Genomic DNA, 19,231 nt, shown 5'->3' with positions numbered 1-19,231 from the left:
TGCGCACGCTCGCATGCTCTTTGGGCGGCAGGCAGGCTCCGGGCTCGAGCCGTCGCGTGCTGGTGACGTCGCGCTCCCGGCGCGGGCTTGTAACGCGACGCGACGCGACGCGGCCCGTTGTCTGTGCAGGGCTAGGAAGCCCCGAGGGCGGTGGGCGCTCCCGGTGGGAGCGGCGCGGGGTTGGCAGGGCCCGGACATGGCGCTGAGGGGCCGCCCCGCGGGAAGATGAATAAGGGCTGGCTGGAGCTGGAGAGTGACCCGGGTACGGAGGGGCCCCGGCGGGCCGGGGGCCGGGAGCTGGGGAGGCCGGATGGGCCCTGGACGCGCCTGCCTCACAATCCCTCCTCCTCTTGTCTTCCCACCCAGGCCTCTTCACCCTCCTGGTGGAAGATTTCGGTAAGAGCCGCCCCTGACCCGGCTGTTGGGGGGGCGTGTGTGTGTCTGTGTGTCTGTGTGTGTGTCTGTGTCTGCTCCCTGAGTTCCCGCTGCAGAGCCTGGGGCTGCCCTGCCTACATCTCCTTTCCTGATCACAGGTGTCAAAGGGGTGCAAGTGGAGGAGATCTATGATCTTCAGAGTAAATGCCAGGGGTGAGTGACTGGGCCCTTACCTCTGGAGGGCTGGGAAAGGGCAAGGGAATAGTACCCCTTCAGGGGAGGCAGAGTTAGAAAACAAAGTTGTATAAAATGTCACATAAGAAAGCTTCTCTTTGTGGGTGCCCTCCTTGGACTTTTTTTTTTTTTTTCCTTTTTAAATTTTCTTCCCAGTCTTCCCTCAGCACTTCCCCTTAGGAAGTAGCAGCACATCTTTTAATCCTAGCCACTCTTGGAGTACAGTTCCGCTGCCTTTTCTGGTTTGTACGTGAACAATCCATTAATTATATAACCATGTGTGCTGTGCTTTTAACCACCACACAGAATTTGTCCTGACCAGGACTGGTGGTTCATCCCTTTAATCCTGGGGCTTGGAAGGCAGAGGCAGGCAGAGCTCTTGAGTTTGAGGCCAGCCTAAGCTACATAGTGAGACCGTGTCTCAACAAAACTAAACAAGTTGTCCTGTATTGATTGGTTGGTGTGACAAGACCCTTTTCAGGTTCTAGTTTTGGTGATCTGTTGAACAGAGGAACCTGCTAACTAACAGTAATAATCCAAGGAGTGTGCTTTCATTTTCTAGAAATGAAGGGGCTGATTCAGGAGTTCATGAGTTTCCCTAGTTTTAGGGCTTGAGGCTGAGGTCCACAAGTGAGAGCTGGTATTCACTCCTCATCACAGTTTTTGTGCCTTGTTGTGTTTCCACCTTGCTCCATCATGGGCCACCAGTTCCAGATCTCCTCCTCCTCTTGCCTAGACTTCATTATGACACTGAGTGGGGTTTCAGAGCATCAAGCTCACACTTATGGGTGTGAGGCTCTGAGGAGCCATGTGGGATACAGTATTGGTAAGAGTGAGGGTCTGAGAGCTGTAGCACTCAGTGCAAAGGAAAAGGGAGAGAAAGAAGGGGATGCTGACTGTCATCTGCCTCTTCCTTCTCTAGGCCTGTATATGGATTTATCTTCCTGTTCAAATGGATTGAAGAACGCAGGTCCCGCCGCAAGGTTTCTACGTTGGTGGATGATACATCCGTGATTGATGATGATATTGTGAATAACATGTTCTTTGCCCACCAGGTTTGCTGAGTTCTGAGCTTGTTGGAAGGGCAGGGTGCTATTTTTTGTTCTGGTCATCACTGGTTTTGCATGGAAAGTGACAGTGAGGAAAGCAGGAGGAAGAAATAGGCTAGTGACAAGAGTGGTTGTCACAGAAACCCATGGCAGAACAAACCTAGCTCTTTTTCATTAAAGGGATGCCTTTAGAGTAGAGGATATCTTAGGATATCCTCCATGTCCCTTGATATGTGGTACTTAGTTGGTCTGTGTTTCATGAGTAAAGACTGAGCAAGACAAAAGGAGACTGATGAGGGTTGTTGGCATCTTTTCTTCAGTCTCATCAGTCAGTGTGGGCTTGGGGAAGCTTGAGGCAAAGGGTGTGCAACAGGTCTAATTTTGATTTACAGCTGATTCCCAACTCTTGCGCCACTCATGCCTTGCTGAGCGTGCTTCTGAACTGCAACAATGTGGATCTGGGGCCCACCCTGAGTCGAATGAAGGATTTCACCAAAGGTTTCAGTCCAGAGGTATGCTGTAGTGCCTTAACTCATGGCTCACAGCTGGCTGGGCACATCTGACCCTCAGAGCCATTGGTAATGCCACCACATGATATTTGGTAGTTTGGTCATTTCTCTTTCAAACGATAATTAACATCTGTTTGACTCATAAGTAATGTGGAGGTGGTTGGTTTTAGGCTTTGCTGTAGAGAAGGAGTAAGTCACCTATGTCAGAACCTTTTCTCCTGTGACGTTTTGTAGCAGGCTGTGTTGCTCCCCTATAGCCAATTACTGTGCAAAGCCAGTATGGCCCATTTGTTTGGGAGGTCCTATGCTCTCATCTGCCACAACTAGCCCTTTAGGAAAGTTACCTGTACTGATGAAATTTCTGGAATGCCTCTGAGCCTGCTCTCTGGAATTCTGCCCTTACCCAGAAGCTCACCTAAGAGTCTGCTCTTATTTTTTTTATTTTTTTTTATTTTTTTTTTTAGAGCAAAGGATATGCAATTGGCAATGCTCCTGAGCTGGCCAAGGCACATAATAGCCATGCCAGGTAGGTGAGAGCTGTGCTTGCTGATATAGGGTAGGGGTAGTGGAGGATGTCTCTGACTTTGTCCTTTTCCAGGCCAGAACCACGTCACCTTCCTGAGAAGCAGAATGGCCTCAGTGCAGTGCGGACCATGGAGGCATTCCACTTTGTCAGCTATGTGCCTATCACAGGGCGGCTCTTTGAGTTGGACGGGTTGAAAGTCTACCCTATTGATCATGGTAGGCATCCTGAGGAAGGGATCTGCTGGATTTGTCATGCTTCCACCTGGTTATCTGGGTCTCCAGGCCCTCAGGTTCTTGAGACTCAGTAGCACGAAATGGGTGGGTACCAAAGACATCTAACTCTGGCCATGATTTCATCTTGCACCGAGTTATGTGACCAGCTTGTACCTGTTTCAGCCACACTAATCTATTTTCCTTCTTATCCCTGGTCACTCCATCTCAGGGTTTCCCACTTGCTGATTCCTCATCTTGTTCTCCCTTAGGGCCCTGGGGAGAGGATGAGGAATGGACGGATAAAGCCAGACGGGTGATCATGGAACGAATTGGCCTTGCTACTGCAGGGTAAGGACCCTCAGTTGGCCCTGTTGTATCCTTCTGGAACTGTGTGTCCCCTTTGGGAAGGAAAGAGATAAACCAGATGCTCTGTAAATTGTAAGGCACATTGTATATCTGGCAAAATCAGGCTTGGGTCTTGGGCTTCCAACTTCTTGCCTTCCTGCTTGTGCTACCTGTGGCTTGCTCTGGGCTGGGCTAAAGGAGGGCAAAGCCTTTGGGTGGCAGAGAGGCCTGGATGTCACAGGTGTGCTGCTTTACTTCCTGACAGGCCCCTCACATAGTTTATGGAAAGGTATAGCTCAGGTTTCTGGGTATGTGGCTGGAGCGGGGCCTATACCTACAGCTACAAGATACCTTCCTCAGTCTGACAGCAGGGCGGGGGTGGGAACTGCTCTGATGGCTGTCACTGTGACTGCAGGGAACCGTACCATGACATCCGCTTTAACCTGATGGCTGTGGTACCTGACCGTAGGATCAAGTATGAGGCCAGGCTCCATGTATTGAAGGTGAACCGACAGACCATTCTGGAGGCCCTGCAGCAGGTAAGTGGGCCTCTGTCTGGCCATACCAACCCACTGATCCTTGTCTCTCCCACACTGTAGCATTTCTCTAATTCCAAAAATCAGTGTCTTGTAGGTACAGGTTTAACTGACTACTTATTTCTTTGCATCCTTTGTATGGGTGGCAAAACAGGGTGGGAAGCTTCTAAAGAGAAGCTGACCTTTTTATTTTCCAGTAAATAAATGAAAGAGTAGGTCAAGGCCCTCAGTTGTCTAACATGGAGTCCTGCTCTACCCCTTTTCTGCTAAGCTTTGAGTTCTGTTTTAAGCTGATTAGAGTAACACAGCCAGAGCTGATTCAGACCCACAAATCTCAAGAGTCACAACTGCCTGAGGAGACCAAGCCAGCAAGCAGCAAGTCTCCCCTCGGACTGGAGGCAAGCAGGGCCCCAGCGGCCTCTGAGTGCACTCACACAGGTACTTGAGGGACTTGGGCCTCAGCCATCTAGCTTGACATGGGAGGGCCCAAGCACTTCCAGAAGGTTCTTGGGCAGTGATGCAAGGGATTCAGTAGGAGGTCTGAAATCCCAGCACCTAGAGCTTTTCCCTCAAAACACCGAGGGAGAGTAGAGCTTTTCCTAAAGAACACCTGTAAGGGACTGTTGTGACCTTAGACCCTGCCCCTCTGTATTGTCCCGTTCCCCCCCCCCCACTGTTATTTTCTCTATAGGTTGCCTTTCTTGTTGCCTTGTTGTTTTCTCCATCTCATTGTGGAACGATAACTTAGAGCTTACTGGCCTATCTTGTTAGTTGTCTTCACTGGGGAAACAACTGTCAGAGGACTGGGGAGACTGTAGGCTGTTCTTAAGGATCCAACCGAATGTCCTATCTGTACTCTGTTTGTCTCAGATGGTGCAGAGGAGGTGGCTGGTTCATGTCCACAAGCTCCGACCCACAGTCCTCCCAGCAAATCTAAGCTGGTTGTAAAGCCTCCAGGGAGCCTCAATGGGGTTCCCACAAATCCTACCCCTATTGTCCAACGACTGCCAGCCTTTCTAGACAATCACAATTATGCCAAATCCCCTATGCAGGTAAGATGGAAGCACCTTGGCAAGATTTCATATGAGAGGCCACAGTGTGGGGTCCCCAGTATTATCCTTTGACTCTGCTTAGGTCTTGACGACTAGACCATATGAGGTGGTCTCTCCTGGTAACACAAAAGTATGTGGCAGGGCATTCTGTGTCTTTTAGAAGCACGTTGCACAGCTGAGAGCCAAGTAACCCTCTCCCTAGCTGCAATGCCATCTATGCCCAGTATAGGTGAGCAGCCTTCCTCATTCCTGTTGTTGTCTGTCCTAGGAGGAAGAAGACCTGGCAGCAGGTGTGGGCCGCAGCCGAGTTACAGTCCGACCACCCCAGCAGTACTCTGATGATGAGGATGACTATGAGGATGATGAGGATGATGTGCAGAACACCAGCTCTGCCATCAGGTCAGTCCCAACTCGGAAAGCTTTGGCTGCCTCAGGTCCTGTTCTGAGTACTCTTTTATCTATATCTGAGAAGGCCTTGGGGGAGGCTGACCTGAGGGGCTCGCCCCACGTCTTCAAGAACTTGTGGTAGGTTTAGGGGGAGGTAAGCATCTTTCCATGTATCAAGACATTTCTTGCTAAGGTGATCTTTCAGCTGGATCTTAAGAACTGGGGTAGGTGAAGAGGCTGGAGAAATGATGTATTAAGTGGGATGGCATCGGAAGGTCAGGAGTGAGATAGCTAGAATAGAGGTCCTTTGAGGAGCCACTCACCGGGCCATTGCTGGGTCATATTCTTGGACCAGTGTAAGGAGCTTCCAGACTGGCTTGGGGAGAAGAGGATATATTTGAGCCATTCTGGACACTGTGAGGTGTGGTACCTAGCCCATTCCCACTTTTTTCCTCTTATTGGACCTCACAGATACAAGCGGAAGGGGACAGGGAAGCCAGGATCGTTGGGCAATTCTTCAGATGGGCAACTGTCAGTCCTGCAGCCCAACACCATCAGTGTCTTAACTGAGAAGCTTCAGGAGTCCCAGAAAGACCTTTCAATCCCTCTGTCCATCAAGACTAGCAGTGGGGCTGGGAGTCCAGCTGTGGCTGTGCCCACACACTCGCAGCCTTCGCCCACCCCTAGCAATGAGAGCACGGACACAGCTTCTGAGATTGGCAGTGCTTTCAACTCACCCTTGCGCTCGCCCATCCGCTCAGCCAACCCAACACGGCCCTCCAGCCCTGTCACCTCTCACATCTCCAAAGTGCTTTTTGGAGAAGATGACAGCCTTCTGCGTGTTGACTGCATACGCTACAACCGTGCTGTCCGTGACCTGGGTCCTGTCATTAGCACAGGCCTGTTGCACCTTGCTGAAGATGGTGTACTGAGTCCCCTGGCACTCACAGGTGGGCCTTGGGCTGCCTCACTGACCTCTCAGTGCACCCGAGGAGAAGGAGGGAGGTGACCAGGTGACTACAAAATGTCATGTACTCTGATGCATCTTTTTATGTCTTCTCCCAGAGGGTGGGAAGGGTTCCTCACCTTCTACCAGATCAAGCCAAGGCAACCAGGGGTCCAGCAGCCTAGAGGAGAAGGAGGTGGTGGAAGCCACAGATAGCAGAGAGAAGTCTGGGCTGAGTAGGCCCAGTGAGCCCTTGAGTGGAGAGAAGTACTCACCTAAGGTGAGTCAGCTTTCTTTTCTTAGCAGAGGGAGAGACCCAGGGCCCTACTCCCTGGGTATTGGGTTCTTTTTTTTTTTTTTTTTTTTAAGTTTTTCCTGAGACAGGGTTTCTCTATGTAGGAGTTCTTGCTGTCCTGGAACTCGCTTTGTAGATAAGGCTGGCCTTGAACTCACAGAGATCCACCTGTTGGGATTAAAGGCGTGAGCCACCACATCCAGCTGGTTTTGGAATTGTGGTGTGAAAGTTGGTGGCTAGAGCCAGGTCTCTGATAGCCTTTCTGGGTTAGGTGGCCTCAGTAGTCCCATGGACTATGGCTGTTCACCCTTGCTTCTAGTGGCTTTTTGGTAATGAAGCTTTGGTGGCAGTCAGACTGCTAAGGTTCAGTGTTGGGTTCTGGCAGGAGCTGCTGGCACTACTGAAGTGTGTAGAAGCTGAGATTGCAAACTATGAGGCTTGTCTCAAAGAGGAGGTGGAGAAAAGGAAGAAGTTCAAGGTGGGTGGTCCTCTATTGCCCACCTGCTCCTGTCCTCTCCCAGAGACTTGTTCTGAGAAGATGAGATCTGCTGCCCTCATGCCATGTGCCTTTTTCCCTAGATTGATGACCAGCGAAGGACCCATAACTATGATGAGTTTATCTGTACCTTCATATCTATGCTGGCTCAGGAAGGTGAGGGGACTCCTACAATGTCTTAGTTGTCCTATCCCACAGAAGGTCATGTCCTCAAACTCCCTTCACACACATCCCCAAGAATTCTTCTGAGGCTGATGAGACTAAAGCCCAGGGAACCTAAGGAGTTTGTGTTTTACACAGGTATGCTCGCCAACTTAGTGGAACAGAACATCTCAGTGCGACGCCGCCAAGGGGTCAGCATTGGTCGGCTTCACAAGCAGCGGAAGCCTGACCGACGGAAACGCTCTCGCCCCTATAAGGCCAAACGCCAGTGAGGACCTCTGGCCCTGACTCTGCAGCCTCTCTTGCCACAAGGGCCCTCACCAAGGCCCCTCCTGTCCCACTTTTTTCCCCAGTATTACTCAGTAGTTCAGCTAGAGCTCAGGCCCTGGGAGTGGGAGTAAGCTGTGTGTCCTGCTTTATAATGCTCTGGGGCCTGGCAGGGGCAGTCAGCCCCATAATGCTCAGGAAGCAGCTGTTGGAATTGGAGGGTGCTGTGGCCTCTACAACCATCATGAAGCAGCAGGACCTGGCTTTGTTGCCCGGGCAGCACGATACACATTTTACTTATTGGAGATGTCTATTTTTTTTGGGGGGGGGGCTCCTGCCCTTCTTGCCACTGTATTATCATGGCCAGCTTTCTGACTCTGCTTTCTCTCCCAGCGGCTGCCATCCTGCTGGGGATGGCACCAGGGTCCCAGTTGGGAAATTGAGAAGGCATTGGCCCTGGTGCTCTAGCCCCAGCTACTAGCCTGTCCTTGTTGTGAAGAAGCTTGGCCTACTCTTCATTCCTCTTGGGGGAGCGCCAAACTCAGGGACCTGGCGGCTGGGCTGGAGTGGGCATGGGGTGTCCTAGTAGGATGCACACAGCCTACCGGGGTCCAACAGCTATAGTGGAGAGAAGTGTTGAATTGTCCTGGTGGCATGCAGACTGTCCTATTCATCCAGACTTGCTAATGCTGTCGAAGCAAGGCTCTGGGGCTCTTTGCCTTCAGTGTTGTGGCCCTGGATATGGGCCTACCTTGGGCTCCTAGTCTCTGTTTCTGTGGCTCAGAGGAGCCTCTACCCAGCCCTGCAGTATTCCATGTCTCCCTCCACTTAGGGATATCAGAGACAGGGTTGCTTGAGTGAAGCTGGCACCACTCAGTTCTTCCTACTGTACCAGCTCCCTTGGTCTCTTGCAAGGTATTCAGGGTAGGGGACACAGTCCTGTGTACCCATGGGGCTTGATGACAAGGGGTAGTACGCACAGTACTGCTTCAAGCTCCAGCTCCAAACAGCCCTGTACCCTCTGCTAGATTTAGGTGATCCAAGCAGGCCCTTATCTGTACATAGTAACTGTGGGGGAGATGGTGCAGCATTTTTACCCCTCTAGTTCTGTAAATACTGGGTCAGTGAGTGAATAAAAGTGTGCTAATAAATGGTCTTCTGCTTGCTATCTCGAGGACTGTAGGCTGGGCTGTGGTGGAATGAGAGACCGACTTACTAGACTAGACTACTAGACTAGATTGGTTGTGATGGTAGGCCTGGAATGGGATTCAGGACCTAACATTCAGGGGAATGTTTCAGATGGGCTGTGGACAAGATATACTGAGGTGAGAATGCTTGGCTTTCACTAGATCTGATGGCTTTGAACCTGGAAAGGTTCTGGAGCTCTGGATCAAGGCAAGGCTGCCCATAGATAGATCTTCCTGGTGAATTCTTGGAGGGGCGCTGGGACCTGAGGTTGCATCTCATCCCTTACTGCATTTATGTAGGTACAGCGGACCAGAGCTGTCTCTGCCCCTCCTCCTTACTGACTATTCTCTATGGAGACTGTTATATATCTTTTCCCCTACTGTGGCCCTGTAGGTGGGGCCTGGTGTACATAGCCAAGGCACAGCAGAACTTACTGGAAAACTTTTAATGGCCCTGACCCTTCTGTCTACATCTAATAATCCAGGGCACAGATGAGGGCCACACCACGCTTTATCCAGTGTCGCTGAGGCTGATCCGTGGGGATCTCCACAGCAATGACGTAGTTGGTTGAATGGCCTGTGGTTGATAATGTCCCTGAAGCAGGAAAGAAATAGGGATGGTTAGGTTATGCCCTATCACCACTAGAGAAGGACTAGATTAGCGAGAAGAGCATAAACAGTGAGTTTGATAGACTTGAGTTGGGAATAGGGTCCAAAAGTCAGGCTCTTTGGTGATTTGATCTGATCAAGGCTCAGGCCTGCCTAGAGCTATGAAATTGAAGATGAAGTTGCTGCCACCCATCTTATTCTCTGTCGAGCCCTGGTTTTGGCCTCGGTTCTTCCTCTGAGCCACTGGTGGAATTTGGGGCCCATAGATTACTAAGGAGGGCAAGCAGGCAGGGAATTAAGTCCCTAAACACTAACTTGCTGCATTGGGCTCTGGATTGGCCCAAAACTCCATCAGCCTTTCTGGGCAGCTAACCTGAGTCCATGTAAACTGACCTAGACTTAACACCTGTAATGTGGATTGCCTGCCTTGTCTCGCCTTACCAGCACGGGTCAGAGTCTTGTAGATGGGGCACAGGTAGAAGTCCTGGGTCTCAGCCTTTCGATTGGCTACTGGTAAGAGCCAGATAACAGCCATCTCTGTATACAGTTCTTTAGGCCGCGACTCAGCCAGCTGGAACTCGAATGGGTCCCAGCGAGCACCTTCCAGGAACAGTCCATGGATATAGCATCCTACTTGGGGCCTTTCCTCAATTTCTGATGGTGACCTGGACAACACCTGTGAGCACACAGACACCCAGATTGGAAGCAAGGTCAGGATTTGCATCAGGAGGCACAAACTCCCTCCTGAAAGCTGCTGCCTGCACATCACCGATCTGCCATTTTAGTCTGGCTTGTAATCTGCCCTGCCCCTCTTGAGTATCTCTGGGACTCTTGTCTGGGTTTTTCCACCTCCTATTCAGGATTGCTCTAACTTTTAGGTAATAATAACCATGATGTTTGTGTGTTTTTGTGTGTGTGTGTGTGTGTGTGTGTGTGTGTGTGTGTGTGGTTCCCCCTCATCCCCCCCCCCCAAGCTTGTGTTCAGACCTTGAAATCAAAGGTGATAGTGTCAATAGAAATGACGAACTTTCGGGCAAAGTTCTGCAGTGTGCCTGTCAGGAAGGCCTGAGGGAAGAAGAAGCCACTGATCCAGAAGACAGGTGGAATGCCATTTTCGATCCAGGACTGCAGAAAGTTCAGGCGCTTCAGCAGGTCCATGATCCAGGAAGCCAGTGGCTTGAGTGATGGGTAGGCCTTGGTATTCCAGAGCTCGGGCACAGTGTTGTTGTACAGGCTGGTGGACATCAGCTCCAGCTCCAAGGACATTACCACTAGCCCCTTGAGTGCCTTGAGCATGTCACTAAGTGTCTGTGTGATCACCACTAGGAGCTTGTTGTACCTGTGGGGTCAGCAGCAAGGTGTTAGTGGCCTGGGGTTCTGTGGCAGTATCTATGCCCTTCCATCTGGGACCGTAGACAATGACAGAACATATGGTAAATGCAGAAACTAGGTGAGGCATTCTGGGTACAATCCCAGCTCTAGCCCTTAGTAAATATGTGACTTAAGACATATTTCTTGGGGCCTCAGTTTATTCATCTATAAAGTGAAAATAAGCAGCTGAATTAGAAGACGATGTTTAGCACTTAGCATGACAATTAAGTAACACCTGTTGCCATTTCTAAATAGCACAGCGGCCCCTGACTTGGTTGTCTAAGGCGTGGCAAGAAATTACCTAATGACCTCTTGTACCAGCACTGTGTTCATTGACTCCTCATACAGCACAGGGAATTTGCTTATCACCTCCTGCAAGTCAACAGGCTGAGGGATCTGCAACAGAATGTCCTCAGCCACATCTTCTACTAACTGCAGGGACAAAAAAGATGAGGGGACAAGGTTGGCTACCCTTAGCCATGGCAGCATTTTACTTGAAGAGTTCTACTCACAGGTGCAGGTAGAATGGAGCAGCCTGGCCTTGTCCAGACCTTGGTGCCTTCCCTCTACTGCTACCTACCTCCTCCCGGCTCTGGCCGCCCACGGAGGATGATTTGGGCTGCAGCTGGAGAATGGCACTGAATAGGGAGAAAGTCTCATTCTGGGCAAAGGTGATGTTGGCATTGTCATGCAGACCGAAGATCTCAGGCATGTCATTGAGTGGAAGACTCTTGATGTAGGAGAGATAGCCCTAGGAAGCAAGAAGGCAAAGCCTCGGCTTGCTCTCCTCAGCCTTCAGAGTCACGGTCACCTTTCCCGGTTCACCTTCCTGTTGTTTCTCAGACTGAAATGGTCTCTGTGATGTTGTGTATTGTGGCTCTTACTTTCCTCTGAGCTATTCACTGCCATTCCTCTATTTGTTTCTCTCTGTAGCTGCTCAAACCTAACATGCTCCCTCTTGCCACAGGAACTGACACTCACCCAACCTAGCCTCAGTTCAGGATGTCACCCTAGAAGAAGTATGTCCTCAGGGAGAGTCCCAACCCCTGCACATAGCCTGCATTATCACCACACTGAGTGATGCTTGAAATGGGAGAGGCAGGCTTCACCTCCCCCGACAGAAGCTGGTCTTTACTGGAAGTGACTGTTCCTTGCCCTGGGATGGGATTTTCATTAGAAAGGTGTTCTGGAAGGCAGGGCTATACCTCTTCTCTACTGTCCCCTTCTGCATCAAAGTTCCGTGGGACCCCAGGATCCCATCTGGCCCCCTCCTGTGGACTCACATTGAGGTCATAGGTGGGTGGGATCTGGTGATAGATGCCGGAGTCGCTGTAGCTGTGCTCAGGAGAGAGCACAGCAGGGTTGTAGAAATCCTCTAGGATGTTCATGACACAGCGGCGGTCCCAGTCATCAGTGACACGACCACCATAGTTGATCTCTCCAGCTGTGTACTTGAGAACCTATGTGGTGAGTGAGTAAGGGTCTCTGTTATAGGTGCCCAGGTCAGTGGCTCCAGCCTGTCCCTTGCCTACCTTATAGGGGATGTCGTCATATTCGTCTAGGAACATCTTGAGTTGGCTGATGCAGATGCGCAGGTCTCCGTCTGTGAACTCATAGGGGATGTTGAAGCCTAGGGGCCCAAATTTACGGCGCTCAAGTGCGTTCCCGTGAAACAGGCACAGAGACAGTAGCAGGGACTTGAACTCCACTACCTGCAGGACAGAGGGACAGGGTCACAGGGGCTTGAACTCCACTACCTACAGGACAGAGGGACAGGGTCATAAGAGAGGCATGGGGCAGGTAGGTGGGAGCTTAGGCTGCACCTCATTTAAAAATTACTTTTAATGATGGGTATGAGTATGTGGGTGTGTGCATATGAGCGCCGTTGCTCACTCTCAGAGGCAGAGGTATCAGATCCCGGTGGAGGCAAGGTCTGAGGTCATTGTGAACTGCCTGATGTGGTTGCTGGGAAGTGAACTAAATTTTCTGGAAGCGCAACAAGTGCTCTTAACCACTGAGCTAGCATCTTTGCATCTGATGCCTCACCTTTTGACAGGAGTGGAGGAAGTCATCACTGAGGCTGTTGTAGGACTTCAGCAGGTTGGCTTTGACACCACGGGGTGGTTCAATAGTCATTTTGGAGCCATTTTGTAGGATAGACACTGGGAACTTGTTGCTGGGCAGGCTGGTGAGCCACAGGCGGAAGTCCCGGTGTACCTGGTGGTCCCAGGACCTCATGAGTACATAGATCTTAGCTTAGGCTCTTTCCTATCCAGAAACTCAAACACCCTCTGATTTACTCCTTCCCTGAGTTGGTTAGGCTATAAGATGATGTGGATCAGGACTAGAAAAATCTTAGGGTCATCAGTCTGTGCTGGGTAGCCTTAGGGAAGTCACTAACTCCCTGAGACTCAGCAACTTGGAGGGCCAATGGAAATCTAGTTAATAATCCAAAATAGCCAGACAGTGGTGGCCCACGGCTTTAATCCCAGTACTAGGGAGACGGAGGCAGGCAGATCTCTTGAGTTTGAGGCCAGTCTGGTCTACAGAGTGAGTTCCAGGACAGCCAGGACTACATAGAGAAACTCTGTCTTAAACAAAAACAAAACAACAACTACAAAAATCCAGAATAATTAGTTGTATCCTGCCACACATGCTTTGTGGGACTACTTCATTAAAGCATCTTCAGTCCTTGATGGGTGGTTTCATTAGTCCTTTCACTGAGAAGGACCCAATGGCAGGCAGCATGGCGCACCTTGTCAGGATTGATGTGCTCAATGAGACGCTCCAGGGCCGGCATCCAGCTTGGTGCCAAGTGGCAGTTCTGAAAGAAGACCCACTTGCCCCTCTCTATGGAGCTACGCATCATGGCTTCTGCCCGAGGACCCTGTAGGACAGAAACATTGAGTAGGGGACAGCTGCTCATCCTGTCCTGCCCACTCTTTCTTCCTTGCCTAACCCTTACCTGCCCTTGGCCTAGGGAGATGGCAGAGAGCTTCTTGGAAAACTTCATTTCTTCTGCAAATTTGTAGAGGTCTGCAGCAGGGTCAGTGCCTGGTGACAGCACGAAGATGAGAGGTGTGATGGAGTTGGACTCTTTGAACACCAAAGACAGATTGGCTGTCTGCAAGGATAGGGAGAGATGCTGAGACCAGATGTGGCTGATGAGAGGCAGAGTTCGGGGCAAGGGGAAGGACTCCTGAGGCTCCCGGCTACAAGGCCCTTCTAGGTCCTAGAATGTTACTGGTTCAAGAGTTCTAGCCTGGACAGGGATGAAAGGTAGTCCTTGAGACCCAGGGTACCAGCTCTGCCTGGAGACCAGCACTTGCCTGGGGCTCAATGAAACGGGGTTCCAGGTGGTTAGCCACAAAGTCCTGCATGGCATTAGTAACCTTGTCCCCACGCAGGCAGCGGAGAATAAGCAGTTTCTGGAAGTCATCCAGGTATGTGTTCCAGATGCCAGGCAAGGGCTCCCTGCAACAAAGCCCACATCTCCCTGAGAGTCAACCCATGGACTCCCTGAGAGTCCATGCCACATGGACTTTGCCAATAGGGTGGGGTTTCCCAAGAAAGCAGGGCTAGAGGCACAGGGAAATGTGGTCATAGATGTAGGGCAGTACTAGGCAATCTTTCAAAGAGGGCCTCTGGGCAAGCCTGTTCTTGGGGTCTCGTCTTCTTGTGTGTTCCTGTAGCATAGTCTGGGACCCAGCTCACCGGTGAGGCTCAGCACTGTCAAAGATGGCTTGGAATTTTGAGAGGTGCTTCACGAAATCAGATGAGAACATGGAAAAGGCTGGCAGGTTTGAAAGTGCCAAGATGTCTCGCCAGGCCCGGTCTGATAGCCAGTCTGGTGCAGGGTTTTCAGTCACGGTCTGGATGGAGCCCCCGGACAGGAGGTAGCGCCACTCAGCCTGGCAGAGCACAGCTCAAGTTGGTGTCTATACCCTGTAACCAGCATCTTTGTGTCTCTAGGCACCTCACCCGAGAAACTGGGTTACTCCTAGTGTCTACTGCTCTGCCCTTTCTTGGATATGAGGTGCATATCCTGCCTGAACAAGTGTGGGAGGCTCAGGACAGTCTGTCCCTGGGGACAGTCTCTGCTCAGCAGCATACTTAAGGCTCTTAAGTACTCATGGCATCATTTGGACCGTTTTAACACAGAGTCCCCTATTGCTTTTAAGCAAGAATTGTGCTTCCAAAGACCTCTGTCCCCTTTAACTATGCTATGCCCATAGGTATTAAGGCTTTCACCTAATACCCATGCTGTGGTCTCAGGCCCACAATTGGGTGACCCTCAAATAGACAGTCCCTGAACCATCTCCCTGCTTCTGCACCTGGTTGATCTTGCCCTCATTCATCATAATTCGGACACACAGCAGGAAGGCGAACATCAGCTTGTGCTTTTCAAAGAGGCTGCGGCAGACATTGCTGTAGAGGCTGTAGGTTAGGTAGCGGTTGATGTTGCTGATACGTTTCTTCAGGCTGTCTACAGGGTGGGAGAGGTGTTGACAGAGCATGGGGAAATGGAACAGAGATGATCTCCGGGTCTAGCCCAGCCCCGAGGGTTTCCCAGCAGTTACTGGGGTAGTCTGTGCATCTCCCTGGGCAGCTAAGGTCTGCAGTACAGGGGATCTAAGTAGTGTAGGGATGGGAGGTGGAGGCTTCTTGTGTATCATGAGTGAGCATAGATGAGGGTTCGTGTGTGTGTTCCACCATAGCAGTGTGCCATAAGCATTTCAGAGTGGGCCTGTTGTGCCAGTGTGCCAGTGTGCCAGAGCTACCTGCCCTCTCTGAGTTTGCGATGCCCGAGAGGAAGATGTTGAGGAACCACTCAAGGGAGTATTGGTACATAGGGTCCACGTTAGCCAGGTCTGACACACAGAAGAAGAGGATCTGGGTGCGGACAGCCACAGGTATGTACTCCATGCGTGTGAGGTCAATGTCCTTCTCTGTCTGCTCTGCGATCCTGACCTTAGCCTGGGCAGAGGGGCAGAAGGGAAGGGGTTAGGTCCAGGAGGCTGCAGAAAGCAGTAGGCAAAGGTAGATTGAAGCAGGGCTGGGGCAAATGGGGAGGCTCAGGATCCCGACCTGGATCTCAGCAGCCTTCATCTTGGAAGCCTCTAGCACCTTGATAAGTTCCATGTCATCTACAGGGTTACCCTCGGAGGAACTGAGGCGGTACAGTATCTGGTCTTCAATGTCCTTTAGCTCTTGGCGCATCTTGGCATTGCTGACAATCAGCTGGTTCTTGGCCTCTTCTAGGTCAGGCCGTTCCTCAGCCACTACCTGGCCTAGGAGCTGGTCCTCTAGGCCACTACCGGGGTGGAAGATCATGCTTATAATACCTGGGCAACTTCCAGGGGTCATTGTTAGCCCACACTTAGCTATCAAGGGCCCAGCACCACTGCCACTGTCAGCCTGGGGGAGGCCTAGCCTCAATCTGTAGGATTGATGCAGGGCTGCTTTCAAACCAATGGTTGTCACTGAGACCTTGAATAGTAGGGGCTGGCCAACCAGATCCTGAGTTCTTCTTGGGCAAAAGGGGCTATGAATGATCAAGATGAGGCTTAAGAGTGTCTGTTTCCCCCTGCCACTGCTTGTTGCTAGTCAAATGGAGACTTTAGTATGCACCAGGCAGTGTGTGTGTGTGTGTGTGTGTGTGTGTGTGTGTGTGTGTGTGTGTAGGGGATGAGGAGCAAGCACTCTTAGGCAGAAATGAAGTGAGAGAGGCCAATGGACAGTCTGGAAAAACTTGGGAAGCCAGAGTAAGTGTGAGGAAGCTGAAGGGGCTGCTAAGCAGGAAAGACTGACCTCTTGAGTCCTGCAGCTTAGTTATGGCCAAGAGATGACCAAGGGACAGACAGATGACAGGAAGGAACAGCTGGTGCTTGTGTTCTCTTGGGTGGAGGCTTACCTGGGTGACAATGTAAAGTTGATGAGGGTGAGTTTGGTGGAAATCTCTGGCGTATAGTGAGGGTTGGGGAGCTTGGTGGTGATGTACATCCTGAAGTCCTCATGGTAGGGGATCACTGTGTCTCCCAGCTTCAGCACTGTGTTCCCTTGCTGCTTGTATGTCTGTGGCAGACAGGATGGATGGGCATTGTGGCTGAAATGTGGTCGGCTCCCTGTCCGGCAGGGTCTGTAGGTCATAGCTTCTCCTCCTTCCACAGGCTTACCTGCTTGAGCAGCACAGGCTCCAGTGCGGGATCCAGCTCCTCACCTACATTTTCTAGAAGGCATGGCTTGCCAAAGCGGATAGCATTCTCCATGCTGCGCAGGAAGTCACGGTCACTCAACTTGAACACATCTAGCCCATTGTCCTTTTCCTGCAGGGGAAAGTGGGGGTATGGGTACTTAGAGCCAGTCCAGCACTGGCTGAGCCTGTCTGAGGGGGCAGGGGCAGCATCAGTGGCTCTGCTTACCATGTTCTTGATCCATTTGTTGGCCTGACTCTGAGGGTCAATGAAGTGGGTCCAACGCTGGGAGTATTGATTGATGACCCCATTTTCCACTGACAGAGTGTCATTGGGGAGGCCAGCGATCTGTGGGAAGCCAGGTGCCATGCTGGGTCAGGGTTTTTGAGTGAGCATAGCTGGCTGGGACATTAGTTACTCTCAGCTCTGTTCTGGATGCAGGTTTGTCTTTGTTGTATGCTTTGCATGGGGAGCACGAGGGATACAGGTAGCAATGTGGTCCTGTCTCCAGGACTCTCTTGCTCCTGGACAGTCGGGCCTTTCTGTCCAAGTGCCCACTGCATTCTTGCTGAGTGACATCACCTCCATGGTGCCCATGTCCCATTGGATCTTCTTGCATTTGCCCATGCTTAGCTTCTTTCTTTGCCTTTTGGGCTTAGCTCAGACATGACTTTTATTTTTTTTAAAGAAACCTCTACTATAGACAGGCAGTGGTAGGACACACCTTTAATCCCAGCACTTCAGAGGTAGAGGTAGAGGTAGAGGCAGAGGCAGAGGCAGAGGCAGGAGGATCTCTGAGTTTGAGGCCAGCCTGGTCACAAGCCAGTTCCAAGACAGCCAGGGCTGTGTTGTGTCAACCCCCTCCCCAAAGGAAAGCTCTCCGCGCAGCTGCTAGCACCTATGCCACACCTAGTCTGGTTCTTTCCCCTTTGTCTCTCACTACCCTCTGGCTACACGGAGGAGGGCTGAGAGGAGGCATCCATGAGTTAGGTTTGGGAAAGGGGGTAGAAAGGCAAGCGGCAGGAGGCTCTCAGCTCAGCCTAAGACAAATCCTGACATCTGGTAGTTACCTGCCAGGAACGGATCTTCACAGGGTTTCCCAGTGTTGCAATCAGTGTGGGCTTGGAGGTGTGCGGGACATGGTGAACTGTGAGATGCTTGACCCACTGTTCATACAGTGTTGTGCGGTACTGGCCCTGGGGAGATGTAAAACTTAAGACCACCACACCAGACACAGAGTCTCTTCACCTCTAGCATGCAGGAGTCAGAGCTCAGATGTGGAGCTAGACATCACACTTCAGACCTGCTTCAATCTTACAAACCATGGACCCTTGTCTATGAAAGGGGTCATGCCTGCAATATTGTCCCAAAAGATGGCTGTGAGGATTAAGTGGGACACACAATTGGAACATTTAGAGCAGTGTCTGGCACAGGTGCACATGTGTGAGCCTTTTTATACTTGGGGGGGGGTGTCTTCTGGCTTGTGTGCACAGCAATGTACCTGCTTGGTACCTGCATGCTGCATGAGGGAGGGAAGGAGAGGTACTCCACAGGTTGTCCTCACAGAGGTGAGGCCTCGAGAGGGTCTCTTCATGGGATGAAGCTGATCAGGGGCAGGGTTGGGGGCTCTTTACCGTGAAGGGGCCCAGGTAGGCCACAAAGCCGGCAGCCACCAGCACATCACCAGAGATGTTGTCAAGCATATTCTCCAGATTCTCCACAGTCTCCTGCCAGCGGACCTTTTCATCTGATAGTCCATTGATGAGCTGTAAAAGCAGTCTTGTGGAGTGGGCTCTGGGAGGCTGGGCTGAGGCCTGGGGCTGGCTCTGCCCACTGTGGCCCTGTCCATCGGTTGCTAAGAGGGGGGGTGGGGCGAGCCAACCGGTAATTGTCCTAGGTCTCAGAGTCCTTCCCCCAATCGGGCCCTGCCTGTGGGCTCACGCACCTTGTCAGCTCGGCTTAGGCGCTGCTCACACTGCTCACACTTCATTTCTAGCTCTTCCTTCTTGGCAACACACTCTCGATACTTGGCCTGCATTGTGGCGATGCCATCTTCCACTTCACGCAGGTGCTGCTTTGCCTCTTCTAGGATCTTTTGTGTTACTTCCAGGTCATCCTGGGCTTCCCGTAAGGCTTGCTGCAGGCAGAAAGAGGGCCAGCTCATAGCCAGTACCTGGGGTGGGGAGCCGGCCTCCACCAGCTCTCTACAGTCCTCACCCGTTTGGGCTCCACGGCCTTGGCTACAAAGTGGTACTTGTGCATGGCGCGCACCCACTGGCAGATAGAGGTGCAGGCCTTGGACACCTTGGCAATGGCAGCTGGCTGGAACTCATCATTGTCGATATATGGCTGGATGGCTTTGATGACTGCCTCCCCAATGTTGTCCTGCATGGAAAGCCTGGATCTCAGGACACTGCTTTCTTACATCGCAGGTGCTGCAGCGCCTCCCACACCCATGCTCTGTTCCACCTGATGGGCC

General features: G+C 51.5%; 2 protein-coding genes across 2 annotated transcripts in view; one reads left to right on the top strand and one right to left on the bottom strand.

Moving 5' to 3' along the window:
* The first annotated feature begins 85 nt into the window (after positions 1-85).
* Bap1 (BRCA1 associated protein 1) lies at positions 86-8,544 on the top strand. The gene is made up of 17 exons (XM_051204780.1): positions 86-262; positions 367-396; positions 534-588; positions 1,532-1,664; positions 2,051-2,170; positions 2,632-2,693; positions 2,766-2,908; positions 3,175-3,253; positions 3,666-3,789; positions 4,077-4,224; positions 4,657-4,838; positions 5,107-5,237; positions 5,697-6,175; positions 6,291-6,451; positions 6,852-6,944; positions 7,046-7,118; positions 7,263-8,544. The coding sequence occupies exons 1-17, from the start codon at positions 226-228 to the stop codon at positions 7,394-7,396; spliced, it is 2,184 nt and encodes a 727-aa protein (XP_051060737.1). The 5' UTR covers positions 86-225; the 3' UTR covers positions 7,397-8,544.
* Positions 8,545-9,009: 465 nt separating this feature from the next.
* Dnah1 (dynein axonemal heavy chain 1) overlaps positions 9,010-19,231 on the bottom strand; it is a gene marked incomplete at its 5' end in the record, with an annotated part of 54,959 nt that continues 44,737 nt past the window's right edge. Inside the window, 22 exons of the mRNA XM_051204760.1 lie at positions 9,010-9,173; positions 9,629-9,863; positions 10,175-10,526; positions 10,860-10,990; positions 11,139-11,309; positions 11,842-12,018; positions 12,091-12,270; positions 12,605-12,775; positions 13,314-13,445; positions 13,524-13,678; positions 13,884-14,032; positions 14,273-14,469; positions 14,893-15,044; positions 15,340-15,535; positions 15,647-15,872; positions 16,473-16,633; positions 16,735-16,884; positions 16,981-17,100; positions 17,823-17,948; positions 18,387-18,518; positions 18,698-18,889; positions 18,970-19,137. Coding sequence (XP_051060717.1) covers positions 9,052-9,173; positions 9,629-9,863; positions 10,175-10,526; positions 10,860-10,990; positions 11,139-11,309; positions 11,842-12,018; positions 12,091-12,270; positions 12,605-12,775; positions 13,314-13,445; positions 13,524-13,678; positions 13,884-14,032; positions 14,273-14,469; positions 14,893-15,044; positions 15,340-15,535; positions 15,647-15,872; positions 16,473-16,633; positions 16,735-16,884; positions 16,981-17,100; positions 17,823-17,948; positions 18,387-18,518; positions 18,698-18,889; positions 18,970-19,137 — 3,795 coding nt within the window. The remainder of the gene's footprint in view (positions 9,174-9,628; positions 9,864-10,174; positions 10,527-10,859; positions 10,991-11,138; positions 11,310-11,841; positions 12,019-12,090; positions 12,271-12,604; positions 12,776-13,313; positions 13,446-13,523; positions 13,679-13,883; positions 14,033-14,272; positions 14,470-14,892; positions 15,045-15,339; positions 15,536-15,646; positions 15,873-16,472; positions 16,634-16,734; positions 16,885-16,980; positions 17,101-17,822; positions 17,949-18,386; positions 18,519-18,697; positions 18,890-18,969; positions 19,138-19,231) is intronic.

This window comes from Phodopus roborovskii, unplaced genomic scaffold (assembly GCF_943737965.1).
Source record: "Phodopus roborovskii unplaced genomic scaffold, PHOROB, whole genome shotgun sequence".
NCBI classification, from domain to species: Eukaryota; Metazoa; Chordata; class Mammalia; order Rodentia; family Cricetidae; genus Phodopus; species Phodopus roborovskii.
Note: the sequence above shows the minus strand (reverse complement) of the source record. Positions and strands in the feature narration are given on the sequence as shown.